Raw genomic sequence first — 19927 nt, forward strand, 5'->3', positions numbered from 1 at the left:
CTGTGGCATGCTGTTGATTACCACAGAAAAAGATTGACTTGTTCTTTTAAGGCACATTTACAGCTCAAAAACAAGGCTTTTAATTAGTTTTACTACTAGTATTTATAGCATTTACTGTTTTATGTCTTTTTAGTATTACTAATTCTTACAAAAAAAGGTAATCGCTAACCATAGCATTACATCTGACAATTTAATGGAGAAAATACAATATTACTGAACATTGTCCTTTATTATCAGATTCATTACTTTCTTTAAATTAAAGACCCGTTTACATTGTTTTGATGGAAAATGGCATCAATAAATACAGGTGTCAAGTCTTTACAAATGTATATAAACATTAAATGGTTTTGACAGTAATTAACCCACAACAATACAACACATCGGAGTACTTTCTCTGGAAAAGACTAAAGGTAAGTGTAAAACATGAACACATTTTGTAGAAAATACAGCCCTAAAACTGAGTGTATTATGTGGAAATTGTCAGTTAAATGTGTAATGAAAAAGACATTAAAATCACATGCCAAATCAACATCAGATTCGATTAGTGACTGACTAATTTAACAACCAGAACAAGTCTGACCAAACAAACACAAGATTGGAGTTTCAAAAGGAAACCCGATTGCCATTTTAATGACAGTTATACACCCAGTCAAATGTGCCTATATGAACATGAACACTCAAAACTATTTCCTATTTTTTTAAATAACATTATGATGTGCATATCTGAAGGATGAGCAGAAATTTGTAGCAAACGTTGCAGCTTTGAGCAGCAAATCAACTCGAGGCACTTGGGGAAAGTTTCCTCATGTCCACTTTACAATCACTGTTATTTCATCTTCTGTACTTCATGCAGGAGTTTCTGTGCTGCTGCGTTATTTGGCTCGATTTTAAGCACGTTGTTGAGGTCTTCAATACAAGACTTCTTGTTCTAGGAGAAAAAAAAATGTATTACAATTTATAAAACAAGCCACCAATCAGAGATGGCAATCTTTCAAGACAATTTACTCATATTTGAACTTACTTTAAGTTCCTTGTATGCTTGGGCACGTCGGTAAAATCCCTTAATGTTGGCAGAATCCAATAGAAGAGCCTCATCACAGTCGCTAATAGCTTCTTTATACATCTTTAACGACAGGTAGCAGAGAGCCCTACAAAGCAATATTCATTTAAATGTTATCAAACCACAAACTTTTCCAGGCCTAGAAATTCAAATTCAGTTATAAAACTCCATGATATTTCCAGGTTTTCCATCGCCACATGAACCCTGATGTTTGGCAGCATAATTACTAGGGTAGTTTTTGTTGCATTTCATACCTGTTTGTGTAGGTTGTGACTTCTGTGGGGTCCTGACTGAGCGACTGTGTGTACTTCTCCACGGCTTTCTTGTGTTCGCCCTTCTTCACAAATGCATTGCCTTCTTCTTTTAGAGTTTTGGCCTTTTTAACAGCTTCAGGTCCTGGTGCTTTGAATAAAACAACTGAAAATCAAGTGCTGAAGCAATGTATGATGGGTTCGCTCAATACAGCGTATCAGGATCAGTACGATTAATCGTTAAAAGGTTGCGATCTCGATTCAACCACCCACGTGATCTTATTCCTAAATGACAGTTGTTAAAGATTTATGTGCATGGATGCACTGGCTTGTCACAAACTAATTCAGAATAAGAGTTCAACAGGGATTTTATACAACGGTGATTTGGCTTTGTCTGTTGATCCTTTGACAAGTATGATCACAGCGAACATTCAGATCTGTGTTGCCGCTGCCAATGATTCAGAGAGAGCAGTGGTCATGTTTAAAGGGTTAGTTCACCCAAAAATGAAAATTATGTCATTAATGACTCACCCTCATGTCGTTCCAAACCTGTAAGACCTCCGTTCATCTTCGGAACACAGTTTAAGATATTTTAGATTTAGTCCGAGAGCTTTCTGTTCCTCCATTGAAAATGTATGTACGGTATACTGTCCATGTCCAGAAAGGTAATAAAAACATCATTAAAGTAGTCCATGTGACATCAGTGGGTTCGTTAGAATTTTTTGAAGCACCGAAAATACATTTTGGTCCAAAAATAACAAAAACTACGACTTTATTCAGCATTGTCTTCTCTTCTGGGTCTGTTGTCAATCCGCGTTCACGACTCCGCAGTGACGCTGCTGACGTGTTATCTGGTGCACACGAGCTTCGTTTACAGTCTGAGGGAGACGCACGCTGTAAACAAAACAACCTTCACAAACAGGATTTTGACACAGAGGAAGACTTGCATTTTTTTGCTCAGCCATATTTATTTGAACCCAAATACACGGACGAAGAACTAAGAGCGATGGAAGAAGCTCCTACACAGCAGCAACCGCTGTCACAAGCAGCGTCACTGCGGAGTCGTGAACGCGGATTGACAACAGACCCAGAAGAGAAGACAATGCTGAATAAAGTCATAGTTTTTGTTATTTTTGGACCAAAATGTATTTTCGGTGCTTCAACAAATTCTGACTAACCCACTGATGTCACATGGACTACTTTAATGATGTTTTTATTACCTTTCTGGACATGGACAGTATACCGTACATACATTTTCAATGGAGGGACAGAAAGCTCTCGGACTAAATCTAAAATATCTTAAACTGTGTTCCGAAGATGAACGGAGGTCTTACGGGTTTGGAACGACATGAGGGTGAGTCATTAATGACGACATTTTCATTTTTGGGTGAACTAACCCTTTAAGTATGTAACAGCTTTACAACCACACAGTCTTACTATTTCTGTCTTATTATAATTCATATCACAGAAGTGCTGGAATAAAGTTTATTTTGGATGTCTACGGTAGTTTAGTTTAAGAGTAACCTTTTGATGCTTCAAATAAAGATTGTATCAATTACATGTTACACCAGTAGGTGGCAACAAGTGACTTAAAAAATGGATTTGTCATTGAATCATGCATTCAAAAGTTGTTCAAAAATGATTCATCCAGTAATGGAACAAGTGAAGTCTTTATGAGCGAGTCATTGAATCATTCACTTTAATTAATAATTCAAATTAATTAAATATTTTTTCTTAAAGGCACAATATGTACGATTTTTTAGATTAAAATACTCAAAAACCACTAGAGCAATGTTGTATTTTTAATTTTTTTTGACTTGTGAACTAACATTATCCCAGATGTTTCCAAGAATGTTTAAATCCAGAGAAATAAGCAATTTTAACCAGGACACGGACTGTGTCCGTGCGTCCTCAATCAGTGACATCATTCCCATTACCCTCGATTTTCGGTTTTATCTTACTGCAGTGTGCAACAAGTGTCTGCCGAGCGTATGCACAGAGTAACGTTATAACAATTTTCAACACACACAAATCGTATCTAATATAAACAGCGCTGCTTTACCCCACACACAGCGGAAGCGCTCATCTGCGGCATAATAAAAGCTCAGCTGCTCTCGAACGTCGCATTAGCAATCCCTCAAGCGTCCTCGTTCTGCTCTCACAACACTCGGCGCTGCTCTGCTTCATACTAGAGTAATGTTAATAATCTCATCCATGAACGTGATTTCTGCCCGAGTCTCGTCCTGATTCTTTTCCGCCGGCTGTGAGGTGAAGACGACATCGCCCAAGATTCCGCTCAATCAAGCTACACCTTGGCTTTGAATAGGTGACCTCTAGTAGTTAAAATTTACATAGTGTGCCTTTAATATACTGTATTGTTTAGTTGTCCTTTCAGAATCGTAATCTCTATTTTAACCAAAAAAAAACCTCAGAATCTTTATTTAGAATCATGCACCTCTACGGCACAGGTAAAAAAATACCTTTTTTCTTGTTGTCAATCACTCCGTTCTGTTGTGAGTTAGAGGCCGAGTTGGTGGCTTGCGCTAGGCTTTCTTTCACAGACATTGGAACGGTGGGAATCGGAGGCAGTTTCTCTCGCCAAGATGGTCCGTCTATATCCGTCAAAGCCTTGGTCATTCTGAAGGAAAGGAACAATGTGTTATACAAAACATTTTTGTATTCTTATGCTCATAAATTAACTTAATTGCTTAATAATTCTGGATCAGGTTCATGCAGAATGACCTGTTGACGCCATCGTGAGCAGCTGGTATGTTGCAGTCTATCTGTAAAACAGTTTTGTAGTCCACATAAGCCTGTCTGTATCTCTCCATGGCTTCGTAAGCTGACGCCCGGCGAAGCAGAGCTTTAAATCCAAAAGGAACCAATTCAAGAGACCTGAAAGATAAATACAAGAACTTTTAACACTGAACATTATCACTTTAACCATTTTTGCACCTGTTTGTTGCACTTACTCTGTGCAGTCTTTAATGCATTCATTGCAGTTTCCGTCTTTCAGGTAACTGGCGGCCCTGTTGGAGTACAAAATAGCCAGATCTTCCTTTTTCTTCTGACCTGTGAACAGAACAGTTAGTTTATTTACCTTAGTACCAAATGCTCCTTTACATCTATTACAGTCTGAGCAGTCATATAAAAAAATAGTTGCTTTGCAACTTTCATAGCTTCCTGCTTGCTATGGTAACCATTTTGTTACTCATTTAAAAACATTAAATACAGAATCTCCATTGTATTCCTAGAAGATCATTAGCATATGATAGTACCATGACATTACTATCAGATTCCATCACTGTTTCAAGGTTCTGTCAGATAGCACAGGGAATCTTAATTGTTTAGATGCCGCAGACTCCCAATATGATCGTCCTCATGCATCCTAAAATTTAAAAAGCAGCAATATTTTTTCAGATTCTTACAAATAAGGAATTATTTACATACACACAATGTTTCATTAGAAGAGGTCCCGCCCTCAATCACTGATGATTGTCTGACAGTTTAGGGGAAACAAAAATCAGTTATCTTTAATTTATGGAAGGTTAGTAGCAGCTACTTCCCCCTCTGTGAACTTGATCAGAGAGGAATGGGAGCGAGGGGTGAGTGCGTGTTAGAAATCAGGAATATTCTTGCCATGTTTTTCATTTTCAAATCAAACTTGGGGTCCTCAGACAACAAAGTTTAAATCCCTCCTGGCTAGTGTGCTTCCCATAATATTTAGGCATTAGGTCAGTCGGTGTAGAGTAGGTGGTCTTCTGTGGTTGTTTGAACACATTCAATCACATGAGCATTTACATTACGAAAGCAATCCGGTCGAATGTGTTTTCAACTACCTCTGGAAGTGGTCGAAAGTGGACAAGTTCAAAACGTTTTAGACCCAGTTTACATCTGTATTTAGCGTCATCCACTTGTGATCCGATTGACCAAAATGCATCTTTAAGGGTTAGTTCACCCAAAAATGAAAATTCTGTCATTAATTACTCACCCTCGTGTCGTTCCACGCCCGTAAAAACCTTCATTCATCTTCGGAACACAAATTAAAGATATTTTTGATCAAATCCGATGGCTCAATGAGGCCTGCATTGACTGTTAATTTGCACTTTCAGTGCCCAGAAATCTACTAATGACATATTTAAAACAGTTCATGTGACTAAAGTGGTTCAACCTTAATGTTCTAAAGTGACAAGAATACTTTTTGTGTGCCACAAAAACAAAATAGCGACTTCCACAATATCTAGTGATGGGCGATTTCAAAACACTGCTTCATGAAGCTTTATGAACCTTTTGTTTCAAATCAGTGGTTCGGAGCGCGTATCAAACTACCAAAATCACACGAACCATTGCAATTTCGCAACACTTATGACGTGACAAAGCCTCGTTTACTGAAATCACGTGACTTTCATGCTTCGAAACAAAAGATCAATAATTTTATCAAAAATATCTTAATTTGTGTTCTGAAGATGAATGAAGGTCTTACAGGTGTAGAACAACATGAGGGTGAGTAATTAATGACAGAATTTTCATTTTTGGGTGAACTAACCCTTTAATACCAGGTGGAAACAGGGCCTATGTCTCATTCAGTTTAAGTTAAAACATAGAATACACTTCTCGAAAAAGAAATTGCATATAATTTTTGCCAATGTCTCATCTCTTTGTGATAAATTCAAATCATGCTGATGCTGATTTAGCTCATAGATTTTAATTTTCTGCCCTAAAATACAGGGATTCTGGTGTGAGGTTTTTAGGGTGCTTTCCGATGTCCTTAATGTGAAACTGGAACCAGACCCAGAGCTCAATATACTAGGAGATTATGATTCTACATATCCTTTGAACAAAGCTTAACATAAATCCCTAACATATAGCCTGATAACAGCTGTTATTTCTGTTCTGGAAAAAGACTGACTCTCCTACTGTTAAACTATTGCTTGAGGAACTGATGTCTGCCCTACATCTGAAATGAACTAGATACCTTTTGAACAACAGCATTGGACAATTCAACAAGAAATGGGATCATTTCATCTGTTAACTTCGTATGCAATTCTATCCCTTAATGCACTGTATCATAACGTAAAATGTTGTATTAATGCGATCATATACTAACAGGCTGGGAAATGGGTGCTGGTTAAACTGGTGTTTCTTTCTCTTTTTTTCCCCTAGTTTGTTTACTCATTTTATGCATATCCTCCTGAGACCCAGGAATAGACTTTTGTCCTCTCTAGTGAACATTTTTATTTTAGTGATTTTCTCTGACATCATACATGTCACAGTTTTAAGTCTGGATGTCCTGTAAAGGGCACATTCAGGGCTTTGCAGAGAAACCAAATTTTTAGAGGTATCCCTATGACAACAACTCTTTGGTCTTTAAATATGACTGAAAATAAAAATTTAGCACTCTTATGGAAATATGATAATATTTTGTAATTATCATTTAAATCGGATGAATTTTCAAATTGTTAGTTATAAATCAACATCTCAGGAAAATGTTATGGGGTTTATAATCAAAATATGACTTTCTGTTACGAAACATTGATTTCAATCAAACATTGATTGGCATTGATTTCATACATGTCCACTATAGAGGACACTAGGACTTAAATCTTGTTTATCAGGCATTTTAGGAGACACAAAAAGTGAATAGGGTAAGAAATTATATATCAATATTCCTATTAATTATTAGATATTATTATGAAAATGTTGCTAATTATTACTCCCATTATTACACTTCTTTTTTCATTGCATGTTGCTCCAAGAACACATTAATATGCAAATTAGATACAGTGTATAGATGCATTGTATTGAATGGGAAAACCCATGTATGACTATTTTACCTACATATTGCATAAAGTAAAATGGAACATTGATTCATTCCGTTGTGTCTTTCATAACATAGTTAAGAATCATCTTCATCCAAAGTTTGGTTAAAAATTGGTGATTAAAAAAAACACATTGTTTTTGCCTATACATGTCATTTCATGTCATTTTATTTTTTAAACAATTTAGTCCTGGTGTCTACTACAGAGGACATAGCATAACATGAATAAAATATAATTTTTCAAAAAAAAAATTCCATTTGTTTCTTATGCTCTAAACAATGTAATGACAAAGAAAAAATACTAAATTAAAAAAAAAAATTATGGGTCTCAGGAGGATATAAGAAAATGAATAGTGGAATCTGTAATTATTTCAATTTAATCCAATGTTTCAATAAAATCTATTTGACAAAAAAATATATTTGTATGTATAAAGACCCAGTTTATACTCTGGAAATTAATATTATAAATTTGTGTAAAATATTATTTGGAAAATATTTTTTATTACATAATATTGTGGTGTTTTCTACTCACGATGGTAATATACTGTTATATGTATTATTTATTTATTTAAATGAATTTATTTTAATCTTATTTTTATTTATTTAGTCAATTTTACACTTTTCCCCCAGTCCAGACCCCATTTTGAAAACCCCAGTACTGAAATTCATTGACTATAGTATTTTCATGCTACTGCAAGGTACAGGAATACAATGGAACATTTTGTGCAAGAGCAAGCACAAGAATACAATGGTGCTATCACGGTACATGTAGAAAAACAAGTTATATAAGTGGTAATACTGTAACGCTGGTGGTCACCTCGGTGACATTTGTCAAATGATTACATTTGACTTCCCTTACCAGACTTCTCCAGCTGCAGGATGGATTGGCTGTAGTGGGTCACAGCTTCTCCATACTGACCCGCTCTGAAACACTCGTTACCGGCTTGTTTGAGTTCCGTCCACGACTGCGAGCGCCGCTTCTGAGGCATGATGACACTGCAACGATCAGTCAGTGTGATTATAACTTAATTTAGCAATGATACATCATGAACAAGATCAATATTACACTGACAGTAAATTTGTTATACGTATAAACTTACCAGAGTTATGACCGTCTAATGTTGGAAAACCCGGAAAGTATTAAACGCTGAAGGAAGGGCTCTGGTGATCGCTCAACTCCGCCTGGTTATTGTATTTAACAACCAACTTTATAACCTCGTGAGGCAGCTAGTCAGTCCTCGTTCTAGAACTCACTAGAACATCCGCTTCTTCTCCTGCTACACACGCGAGGGCCGGGATAAACACCACGTTTACCGGCCGAGCCTCTCAAGAAACGGGCGGTGTTGAATTTCAGTTTCAGTTTTCAGTGCTGAAGCGGCTGTCGAGCTCCGGTGTGCTGCTATTTGAAGATCAGGATGGGTGATTGTAACCCAATCCAGTGTTGCCAGATCCGAGGACAAAATCACGCCTTCTGGTCTGATAAAAACATTCGAAAAGTTGCTTTAAATTATACGGACTTGGCAACACTGACCCAGTCCCCAGCCGTTGGTTGCCAGATGTTCCTGAAACCCTAAACATTCATTATTTTAAAACGCATTGTTTCCTTTAAAGATTTCCTTTTTCTTTTTAATAATACGAACTGCAAATGAGTAAAATGTTTAGTACAAGATTATAAAAAGACAATAGTATATCATTCACGAAACCTAATTATCATTTAAAATGCATTTATATGTCTCTAACATAATGTTAAAGGGTTAGTTCACCCAAAAATAAAAATTATATAATTAATTATTCACCCTCATGTCGTTCCACACCTGTAAGACCTTCGTTAATCTTCAGAACACAAATTAAGATATTTTTGATAAAATCCGATGGCTCGGTGAGGCCTCCATTGACATCAGTAACACTCCCTTTTTCAATGCCCAGAAAGCTACTAAAAACATATTTAAAACAGTTCATGTTACAGTGGTTCAAACCTAATATTATAAAGTGATGAGAATACTTTTTGTGCGCCAAAAATAACAAAATAGCGACTTTATTCAACAATATCTAGTGATGGGTGATTTCAAAACACTGCTTCATGAAGCTTCGAAGCTTTACGAATCTTTTGTTTTGAATCAGTGATTCAGAGCGTGAATCAAACTGCCAAAGTCACACAAACCATTGAAATTTCTAAACACTTGTGACATAACAAAGCTTCGTTTACTGAAATCACATGACTTTCACGCTCTGAACCACTGATTTGAATCAAAATATCTGTAATTTTATCAAAAATATCTTAATATGATGTAACGAAGCCTCGTTTACTGAAATCATGGGATTTTGACGCTCTGAACCACTAATTCAAAACAAAAGATTCGTAAAGCTTCGAAGCTTCATGAAACAGTGTTTTGAAATCGCCCATCACTAGATATAGTGGAATAAAGTTGCTATTTTGTTATTTTTGGCGCACAAAAAGTATTCTCGTCGCTTTATAATATTAAGGTTGAAACACTCACATTAACTGTTTTAAATATGTTTTTAGTAGCTTTCTGGGCACTGAAAAAGTGTTATTGCTGCTGATGGAGGCCTCACTGAGGCATCGGATTTTATCAAAAAATATCTTAATTTGTGTTCCGAAGGTTAACGAAGGTCTTACGGGTGTGGAACGACATGAGGGTGAGTAATAAATTACATTATTTTCATTTTTGGGTGAACTAACCCTTTAAATGCATTGTTTTGTCTTTATTATTCTTAGCCAATGTAAATTCTGTTTTTCGTTTTTATTAAAAATAGTAGGCTAATATGATCTTAATACGTGGTAGCTATAGATACAAGCAGTCAGAAAATGTGAAATGTTTACTAGAAAACAAATTTATTACTTTGTTTTATAACGCATAACACTTGCATCCTATAACAAAAATAATGATCATATTTTTCAAGACATAATAAAAAGTCCTTTTTTTGTTCCTTTGAAAGCAGCCGTTTTATTTTAAATTCATTTAAATACTAATTTAGTTTTTTAAAAAATATTTTAAATCTGTTTTATTTTTATATTTACCGTTTTCATTGTCATTTTAGTTAAAGTTTTTAGTAATTTTGTTGTGTTTTGTCATTTTTAATAGTTTTATATAGTTTTTATTAATTTTCTTTGAGATTTTTAGTTATTTTATTACATTGTTTGGCAAGTAGCTCAAATAAAATTTACATATATGTTTTTTATATTTTATTTTATTTCAATTGTTTATTTTATTTAATTCAACAAAAATGTATTTTAAAAAAATATTTTAAATCTGTTTTATTTTTATTACCGTTTTCATTTTAGTTAAAGTTTTTAGTAATTTTGTTGTGTGTTTTGTCATTTTTAATAGTTTTATATAGTTTTTATTAATTTTATTTTATACTTTTAGTTATTTTATTACATCGTTTGGCAAGTAGCCTAGCTGAAATAAAATTTACATATTATAAGTTTTTTATATTTTATTTTATTTCAATTGCTTATCTGATTTCATTCAACAAAAAATGTATTATTATTTTTTTTTATGATTTTAGTTAACTATAATAACCCTGGACGGTACAGACATATATGGTTGTCACTACAATGCCATGTCTTATTGCTCTGAATCGGCCTCAATGTATTTGTCCTTCGCCAGTTTCCGTAGTTGGGCCCCACATAAACGCCTTCCTGTCTGAGTTACCGGACGTGCGTGCTGAAGGTCGCGGATTAAACGGTAAATATCGAGTTTGCTATACGTTTATAACAAAATTTCTATGGTGAATCAAGTATAAAATATAATATCACCATGTTATGTTTTTAATAACTTTTTTTTCTTCATTTCATTTAGCTAAACAAATCTCGTTTTAGAAATATCGTCATTGCTAGCTAGTGTTAGCTAGACAGGTAGTCCTGAATCTCAGAAGGCACTATGACATGAATCAGAAGTGCCATATTAAAAATAAAACAAGGATTAATTGCTTGGCTTGCGCTTTATTAGGTCTAGAGAAATATGCAAATTGCGTTTTAGCCAAACCGCTAAATCCTTGACCTGAACTGAGCTGTTCATTTGTATATAAAACATGCATATTAGTATATTACATGTTGTTATCTTCTCAGTCTCTACCCATAAGAAAAAGCTCAATGTTAACACTGCTCATTCTGTGTTTGTCTTGAAAGTCAGCAAGACATCCATTTGAGATGGTCAGAAAAGCACGTAGCAGTACTAAAGGGTGATCTAATGTTATTGGAAGTGCAAGGTTGTCACTTGACTATCAGTCTATGATTTTTTTTTTCTTCTTTTTCAATTAAAATCCATTATTGTCTTCTCTTTCCAGAAGTCAACAATGTCACTTCCAAAGCCAGCGATGAGGGGCCTCCTTGCCAAGCGTCTGAGGTTTCATTTGCCCATCGCTTTTGCTCTTTCCCTCGTTGCAGCAGCCGCTTTCAAGGTCAGTTTTATTGTGTTTGTCAGATTAAGTTGTTTTTATGATTATATGCACTATGTTGGACCTTTGTGGTCTTCAATTCTATTCAAAATTGTCATTGGTACTTCATCTTTTGTGTAGGTAGAAATGATTCTTTGAATTAAAAAAAAAAAAGGAGAAATCCAGATGTCTTCAACATTTTTTAAAATCAACTTTTGTCATGATGTAACTTCATTAAGATTAGTTTTCGATGGTTTTTATTCTCCTTAATTTATTTCTGATCTTGGACATTTGGTTTCATCCCTATCTTTCATTCTTTTCATTATTGTTAAATTATTTTGGAAGCTTGTTTTACAAGCTGCCATGGACATTTTTCTTTGAATCTGAGAAAGTTGTGTCTTTCTGCAGTTTGCAGTAACAGAGCCCAGGAAACAGGCATATGCTGACTTCTACAAACAGTATGATGCCATGAAGGAGTTTAATGCCATGAAAGAAGCTGGTGTTTTTCAAAGTGTCAGGCCTTCTGGAGAATAAAGCAATGTAACGTGAGTGGCCTTTCAAGTGCATATAAATCTTATTTGTAATACTTTGCAAGCATCATTTCACTCTCTATATGTACTGCCATTTCAGTAAACATACCGGTAATAATATTGAACAGCCCTGAGTTTTGTCCCTAACTGTAATTTTTAAAGAATGCCATTAATAATACCACTTTTATGCTCTGGTATGGAAGTAAAAATGACGAACATCTTTGAAACAAAAAAAGCATGTTGAATTGCACTAATTGAGAAACATTTTATATTTAAGCTGTGAATATTTCAAATGCGAAATTTCATACATTATTTCATTATTTAAAAAATGCAATAATCCATCCATATTCACCTTCCAGATTTCATTTCCAAAATATTCAGTCTGTTTGAAAATACCACCTATGATATTCAACAAGCAATTTTCAGCCCTTTTCCCAGAGTACATGTAAGCAGCTTTTTCTACAGCAAATGAGAGAGAATCTTATCTCCCCTTACGCTGATGTGGTGAATGTGGATTATTGCATTTTTGGTAATGAAATTGTCTATGAAATGTTTTCATGTGAAGTATTCACATCTTAAATATACAACCATGTTGAATTTCAGCCCCCCAAAAATGTAAGCCCTGAAAACAGTGCATTTTAATGCACTGCATTTTCAATTGGTGAAATTCAGCATGCTTTTTTTGTTTCAAACACATTAGTCATTATTTTACTTCCATACACTGGTTAATTTTGAGATTTTGGGCTATTTTGCTTCCATAGCATTGTCTTTTTTTCCAGACTAATGGATGTAAAGCATCCAAATAATGTGTCTATCATCTATTTGTGTGTTTAGGTTCCAGTTACAATACATATATTTAAAAGCAGTTTTCTCAATGTTTTTCTTTCTCCTGCTGCCTGAAATCATGTCAGAAGCTTTACACACACCAAGCTCTACAGTTTTATCCCTATCTTCTGAAGGTTTTTACAGAGGAGTTTGTTCATATGTCATTCATCTGATATACATATAACATTTCCAAAAGCACTTGTTTTGTGACATAAATGTTTTATTTATGGAATGATTAAAAAGAGATCCAAAGTCTACTCTGTAAAAACCTTTTAATATGTCAACAAAATGAAACAAAAAATCAGATTTTTGGTTCTGGAAATTAATGCAAATTTAAATAATGCATTTCAGAAAACTTGTAACACAACACAGTAATGTACTATGATTAATCAACTGGTGAAAGTATGGTGATATCTATTTATTTATTATTATTATTTTACCCTATTCACCTGTGGTGTCTTGCCTTAAATGTAAAAACACATTCACTTACACTTTTCTTCTTTCTTCACAGATAATGTGCCCCTGCATTCCTGCTCTACAACTGAATCTTTATAAGATTATTGGATATGAACATTGATGTCTGATGTTCTCATTAAGATGCAAATAAACTGTTGACAACCATCATGCTGTAGTGACTTATTGGGACTTGAAATAAATGTTGAATCGTATCTTGCCAACATGTCTCTCCTATGTTGTATTTTAAAACATAATTTGAGTTAGAGAGTCTTAACATCATTGACAAGGTCAGATATTTACCTATTCTTTACGTAATCCAAACTCTGAATTTAGCCCCAATTCAGCAGTAATGTTGTCATAATTATGTCTAGAATAGATGTTTTTGTGCAAGCAATGGATTTTACAGCATACTGAATGTGTTTGGGTGGTGGTTGTTTCTAACAAGTTGTTTTTTGCAATTAAATATTTTCTTAACATTTACTTTTTAAATGCCACTTTAAAACAAAATTTGTCTAAAATTTTGATCTTTAGGATAAATATGAATCCACATTTGCATTTGCTGCTTTGTCAGGTTTTACTCTTCTGTTTTCTAAGAAATGTTGCACCTTGTTGCATTTTAAGTGTACTTGTCTATGTATTTTAAATGTTTAATGGAATAATACCGCTATAATGGTGCATTCAAAAAGTACCTTTTTTTAATATACTTTTACCTTTGTAACACCATGATGTATAATGGTAATAATATTAATACCATCATCACTGTGTGGTTTTAGGCCTTTTAATCTGAAGTTCATTTTCCCAGCTTTCTATCGCACAGGAAGTGCTTCTAAAGAAAACCGGAAGTAGTTGTTCACGGACCAACTTGTGTTCTAATGTAAGCTTTCTCATAGCCAGTTCATAGTTTATGCGTGTAATTTAGTAATGCACAGATACACTTTGTTTAATCTCGCTGATACGACTGGTTGTGTACATTGGGTGAGTTGTTTACTAGTAGTAATGGTTGTAGTTTATTATCGTTGCGCTCTGTGCATGCGCGTTATCCGGGCCTTTGTGCCAGAGATCATGTTTTGGTTTATGTGCTGTGGATTAAATAATACATATTGCATGTTTAGTCTAAATAATATACAAAAGAAACAGTCAACTATATTTGGTTACTTATGTAACACTCTTTTGGCAACATACACTTCGAGTAGAGTATTTGGCGCCCCTCAAGATTTGACATGACAGCACTTCACTAGTAAACAAATTGTTATAATTGTTGTATATTACTATATACTCTTCTAATAGATTATATACGAGACTGAAGATTAGGAAAAATATTTAATTGTTTATTTTTATTATTTAAAAACGAATAATATATATATATATATATATATATATATATATAGTGTATATGAATATTATACATTTTATATATATATATATATATATATATATATATATATATATATATATGTGTGTGTGTGTGATATGGTGCTATTATCACAGTACTGTTTATTATGTATTCATGTTACTTAAATGATATTTAAGAGTATTTCAGAGAATACTAATAAGTGACTGAGCAAAACATGGTGTTACCCAATAAAACCAAGGTGGTAATATGTTTTTTTTGTTTTTGTTTTTGTTTTTTTGTTAAACTGCATAATATGTTGGATAAATATTTGCATTTCCAGGAGGAATTATTAAGGTTTGCAAGGAATCCATTAATATATAGCATTCTATAATTATAATATACACTGCCTGGCCCAAAAAAAAGTTGCTGTTTGAATTTTAATAGGCAAATACTTAAGAGTCTATGGATAGATCATTCTTACGGTGATTATTATTTTTCTAGCATGTTATATGTTTGGCAACAGTTCTTTTGGAGTGTGTAGCTTTTCATTTCTTAAACAACCATGTAGGAAGACACATCGTGGCCATATTCCAGGATGACAATGTCAAGATTCACCAGGGTCATTCACCAGGAATCATTTTCACACATGAATTGGCACTGACCTTAACCTCAGTGTAAGTTTTTGGGATGTGCTGGATAAGATTTTACAGAGTGCTCACCTCATGCATTGTCAATGCAAGATCTTGACCAAAAAATGATACACCTCTCAATGGAAATAAATGTTGTGATGTTATTTCCATCAAGGTGCATCAATTCAAGAGACAATGCAAGAGGTGAGCACTCTGTAAAGTCTCATCTAGCACACCCCAAAGACTTTCAATGAAATTACTCAGACTCAGAGAGGACTCAGAGGTGCCAATTAATGTGTGAAAATGATTCTTCATGCTCTCTGAACCACTTTTTCACAATTTTAACCCTGGTGAATCTTGACATTGTCATCCTGTCAAATATGCCAAAATATGCCAAAAGCCAAATATGTATGGCATGCCTAAGGCTGGAATGGTCTCTACACAAAAACGTTGCATCCTTATTTAATGCAATTTGGTGCACCATAATGATGCATCTGAAATTTGTTGTGATGGTCAACCGATATATTTTTTCTGTAATGACCAATGCATGCAGATACCTATATTTAGAGTAGGGGGTCATAATGAAAAGCTAAACATTTATTCAGTCATAAAAATATTAACTAAAATAAAAATATTTTCAAATAGAACACTGAAAAAGACCAAATATTTTATTTCTTTACCTGCATCTCATGTGACGACAAACCGACATCAGAGAACCCCTGATCTAGAGAAAAGGGTGGCCAAATGCAAACAGTTATTCTTACTCAAAATTGTTTATTCATTGTTTTAACGAAATTATATGATGTTAATTCTGGAATAATATATGATTGTATTTGTGTGATATTTACAGGTGCCCAGGTGGAGCTGTGATCTGCATTTGTCTACAGTCTGAGCTCTTGTCCTTCTTGCATTATAACTCTGAACACTTGTATGACCTCCATCTCTCTGGCACCCACATGAGCGCAGCGTTCTATTCCCGCTGGGCCGAGCGCCATGCCTGACCGGGATAGCACCTACCTGGCAGGTGGCGGTGGGGGTGGCAGTGGGACCGGGGTGGGCACTGGGGTCGGGGACGAGGGAGGGGCCGGGGCGGGTTTGGGCGGAGGGGTAGGAGAGGGTAGAGCGACGGTAGTTGGTGGCTCAGTGGGCTGTGTGGGGGGTAACGGAGGTCCTGGGACCATGGGAGGCGGCGGGGCGTTAGGAAACGGCAACAGCTGCGGCGGAGCCGGTGGCGGTTTGGGACTGGATGGCGTTTGCCGGGACTTTTTGCGTAATGTGTGCAAGCGCGGCAAGCGCTGTCGCTTCCGCCATCCGGACTTCAATGAAGTTCCTGACTTGGGTGTGCAGAAAAATGAGTTTATCTTCTGCCATGACCATCAGAACAAAGAGTGCGTGCGCACCAACTGCCGATTTGTGCATGGCTCGAAGGAAGATGAGGACTATTATAAGAAAACCGGAGAGCTTCCACTTCGGCTCAGGGGGAAGGTGGCTGCCGGATTGGGATTGTCTCCGACCGACCTCCCGTTGAGCCGCGGAGAGGTGCCCATTTGCAGGGACTACCTGAAAGGAGAGTGCCAGCGGGGCAACAAGTGCAAGTTCCGACATGTCAGGAAGGACTACGACTACGAGGCCTCACCCAGGGTCGGGGTCGGATGCATGATGGGTGTCACCGGTGGCGTGAGCGGGATGGTGAACGCCGGTGGCGGCGGTGCGGTTGGTGTTGGTGGTGCTTGCGGTGGGATGTCTGGCCTCGTTGGCGGTGGTGTAGGTAACTACATGGGAATGGGATGTCCCAACATGGGCGGATGCAGAGACCAGGGCCTGTCGGTTGGAGGTGGAGGCGGTGGCTCGATGAGTGGCTGTATGTCAATGGGGACGGCGGGTCATCGGCGCTACGACAGGGGCCCCTGCTCCGTCTACGACCCCCTGTTTGAAAATGGCATGTTTGAACCTGGGCCGGTGGAGGCCCCCATTGACCACACAACCCTCCAGCTGAAGAGACGCCGTTTGGAGGGGCTGCGGTTGACCGATGGGACCAGCAGTGGACATTATGACCTGGGGGTTCAGACCACCCTGCCAACCCGACCGCTAGAGTATCGCTTACTAGAAGAGGAGAACGCCCTACTGAGGAAAAGAGTGGAGGAGCTTAAAAAACAGGTAGGGAATGTACTCATACATTTAAAGGGGTAGTTCACCCAAAAATTTAAATTATTTTGAAAAAATTAAATACATTTTGAAGCCAAAAAAAGAGCATCCATCCATCCATCATAAAGGTAATCCATACAGCTCCAGGGGGTTAATAAAGGTATTCTGAAGCGATGGGTTTTTGTAAGAAAAAAAATGAATACTCATTTTTAAGATTACATTTAACAGTTTTTTTTAAAGATTAACTTTAAGTGAGTGTTAGATGGTGATGAATGTAAAATATAAATGTAAAAATTGGGCATGTGTTGTTAAATATTAATAATGCTAATATTGGCCGATACCAGTATACTCAGAAATCTCTAATATCAGCTGATAACCGATACAGAACAGCTGTCTAATACTCGCTTGAAAGTCCCATGTTTGACTTTGTAAATTACTTTTAATTTCTGCAATGGATGATCTTTTATGTTCCATGGATGACAGAAATAATACAGGTTTTGAATGATTTGTGCATGTGTAATGATTGAGACCAGTCCTTTGCTTTATATATCTTGCAATCAAAGCATGCACAACATCTCTAAATTGTACTTTTTATGTTATGATAAGTAATAGGATCACTTATTTTTATAAATGTAGAATGTAACCACATCTTAAATGTCTTCAGAATTAAGTTTCTAATTAAATTCTCAATTGCTTTCCTTACTTTTTCATCAAGGTGTCCAATCTGCTAGCCACCAACGAGGTGCTTCTGGAGCAGAACGCTCAGTTTCGGAGCCAGGCTAAAGTGATGACTCTGTCCTCCACCCCCGCTCCGTCTGAGCAGAGTCTGGCACCCCCTGTTGGTTCTGTGAGCTCCTACAACCATGGCATTGCCCAGACACACACCACACTGAGCAGTGCTGGTCTGCAGCCTCGTCCCGTCACTCAACAAGATCTGGTGGCCCCGGCCGGTGCGCCGACCGCCCCTCCGTCTAATGCCGCGCCCCCTACCGCACCCCCTCCACATCTGAACCCCGACCCCATCTCTGCCGCCCTCGCTCAGACTATCGCCCAGGGAATGGCCCCTCCTGTTTCCATGGCCCCTGTTGCCGTTTCGGTGGCGCCGGTGGCCGTGTCCATGGCACAACCATTACCGGGCATCACGATGAGCCACGCGACCACACCGATGGTGACGTACCCTATCGCCAGTCAGAGTATGAGGATCACCACTATGCCTCATTAGCAATATATACATGAAACAAATAGCAGACTGAAAATCTAATCAACTCCGCTGACACCCTTTTGTTTAACTCACCAGTAAACCGTGGGAAGTTTCTCAGGTGAAAGGGACTGTTTTGACTGAATGAACGTACAGATTTCTGTATAGTCAACTTATGAACTTATGGAACATATTTCAGTTTTTCTTGTCATGTTTTAGCGGATGATTGCCTTTAAGAGAACTGGAAAGACTCCTTTGAGATCGGCACTGACCTCACAGGACATTTATGAACTCATTTTGAAAGATGTAACTATTCAACTAATCACTACAGAAGGATTGTGAATTTACTTGTTAGCTGTCGGTTTTAGTTTGACTCTTTTTTTTAAATAGTTTGTTTAGTGAATTGCTTTTGTGTGAACTGATTAATTGGATTCTGCACAAAAATAATGAATCAGCCACATTAAGCTCCGTTATTAATTCTTGTCATGTCTTAGGCAAAAAGAAAAGTTTTATTTCTTTCTTTTGGAAACTAAATAACTGCATTTTTCTGTCAGAATATTGGTCTTGTTTCTTTCATCTTGGGTGAGTATGTTGATGAAAAATTATATTTCTAATCAAACCAGACTTCTGTTATTAGTTTGATCACTTTCTCATTCTGTTGAGAATAACATCCTGGTTGTTTGCACTCTCATGGCCTGTCCACTTATGATAAGATCATGGGTGTAATTGGATCTGTGCTGTGTGTAAATATTATCGTGGAAACCATTTTTTTCCCCCTTTTTATTTAAAAAAAAAAAAAAAATCTTTTCCTCTGGCTGACTTAAAACCTAGTTGACCATTTTATTTCAAAGCATTTTATGTTTGGGAAAACCCCAGAGACAGTCACATAGAAATATTGCTCATAATCAGTTCTCTTATTTTGACTGTCATCCTTCAGTGTTTATGATGTTTTTAAGCTAACAAATAAGGTTTAGGATCTCTCAGATTTATTAATAGGGTTAACATGCAAAATCAACCATTGTTCATAGTATTGTTCGTTGCATCAGAAGTATGTTTAATTTGGCCAGTTCTCAAATTAACATTATCTGAAATCTAATGTCAGTCACATGCCGTGAATACAGACCTCGAACAGCAGACGGTCACCTGCTACGGCAAGTACTTCTTTGCATTCCTTTATTGTCTTTTAATCATTACAAATCAGTTTTGATTGGTAAAATATCTCCGTTAGTAAAAAAATCAATTTAAGATATCTGTAATGTAGAACATTTTACTAGTTAAAAC

General features: G+C 36.4%; 2 protein-coding genes across 5 annotated transcripts; one reads left to right on the forward strand and one right to left on the reverse strand.

Moving 5' to 3' along the window:
- Positions 1 to 210: 210 nt before the first annotated feature.
- tomm34 (translocase of outer mitochondrial membrane 34) lies at positions 211 to 8118 on the reverse strand. The gene is made up of 7 exons (XM_048199104.1): positions 7989 to 8118; positions 4284 to 4383; positions 4054 to 4206; positions 3792 to 3949; positions 1315 to 1462; positions 1022 to 1148; positions 211 to 928 (listed from the first exon to the last, which is right to left on the reverse strand). Exons 1-7 carry the CDS (start codon positions 8116 to 8118, stop codon positions 827 to 829), a joined length of 918 nt encoding a protein of 305 aa, XP_048055061.1. The 3' UTR covers positions 211 to 826.
- On the forward strand, positions 8119 to 19270 carry zc3h10 (zinc finger CCCH-type containing 10). Of its 4 annotated transcripts, none has more exons than XM_048199100.1 (7): positions 8119 to 8137; positions 10762 to 10839; positions 11441 to 11554; positions 11939 to 12075; positions 13397 to 14316; positions 16154 to 17460; positions 18164 to 19270. In XM_048199100.1, exons 6-7 carry the CDS (start codon positions 16297 to 16299, stop codon positions 18668 to 18670), a joined length of 1671 nt encoding a protein of 556 aa, XP_048055057.1. In that variant the 5' UTR covers positions 8119 to 8137; positions 10762 to 10839; positions 11441 to 11554; positions 11939 to 12075; positions 13397 to 14316; positions 16154 to 16296; the 3' UTR covers positions 18671 to 19270. The 4 variants fall into 4 exon arrangements, with proteins under 4 accessions (XP_048055057.1, XP_048055058.1, XP_048055059.1 ...); XM_048199101.1 differs by having other exon boundaries at positions 13397 to 14215; XM_048199102.1 differs by lacking the exons at positions 8119 to 8137; positions 16154 to 17460; positions 18164 to 19270 and having other exon boundaries at positions 10756 to 10839; positions 13397 to 13506.
- The last annotated feature ends 657 nt before the right edge of the window (positions 19271 to 19927 follow it).

This window comes from Megalobrama amblycephala, linkage group LG8, assembly GCF_018812025.1.
Source record: "Megalobrama amblycephala isolate DHTTF-2021 linkage group LG8, ASM1881202v1, whole genome shotgun sequence".
Lineage (NCBI taxonomy): Eukaryota > Metazoa > Chordata > Actinopteri > Cypriniformes > Xenocyprididae > Megalobrama > Megalobrama amblycephala.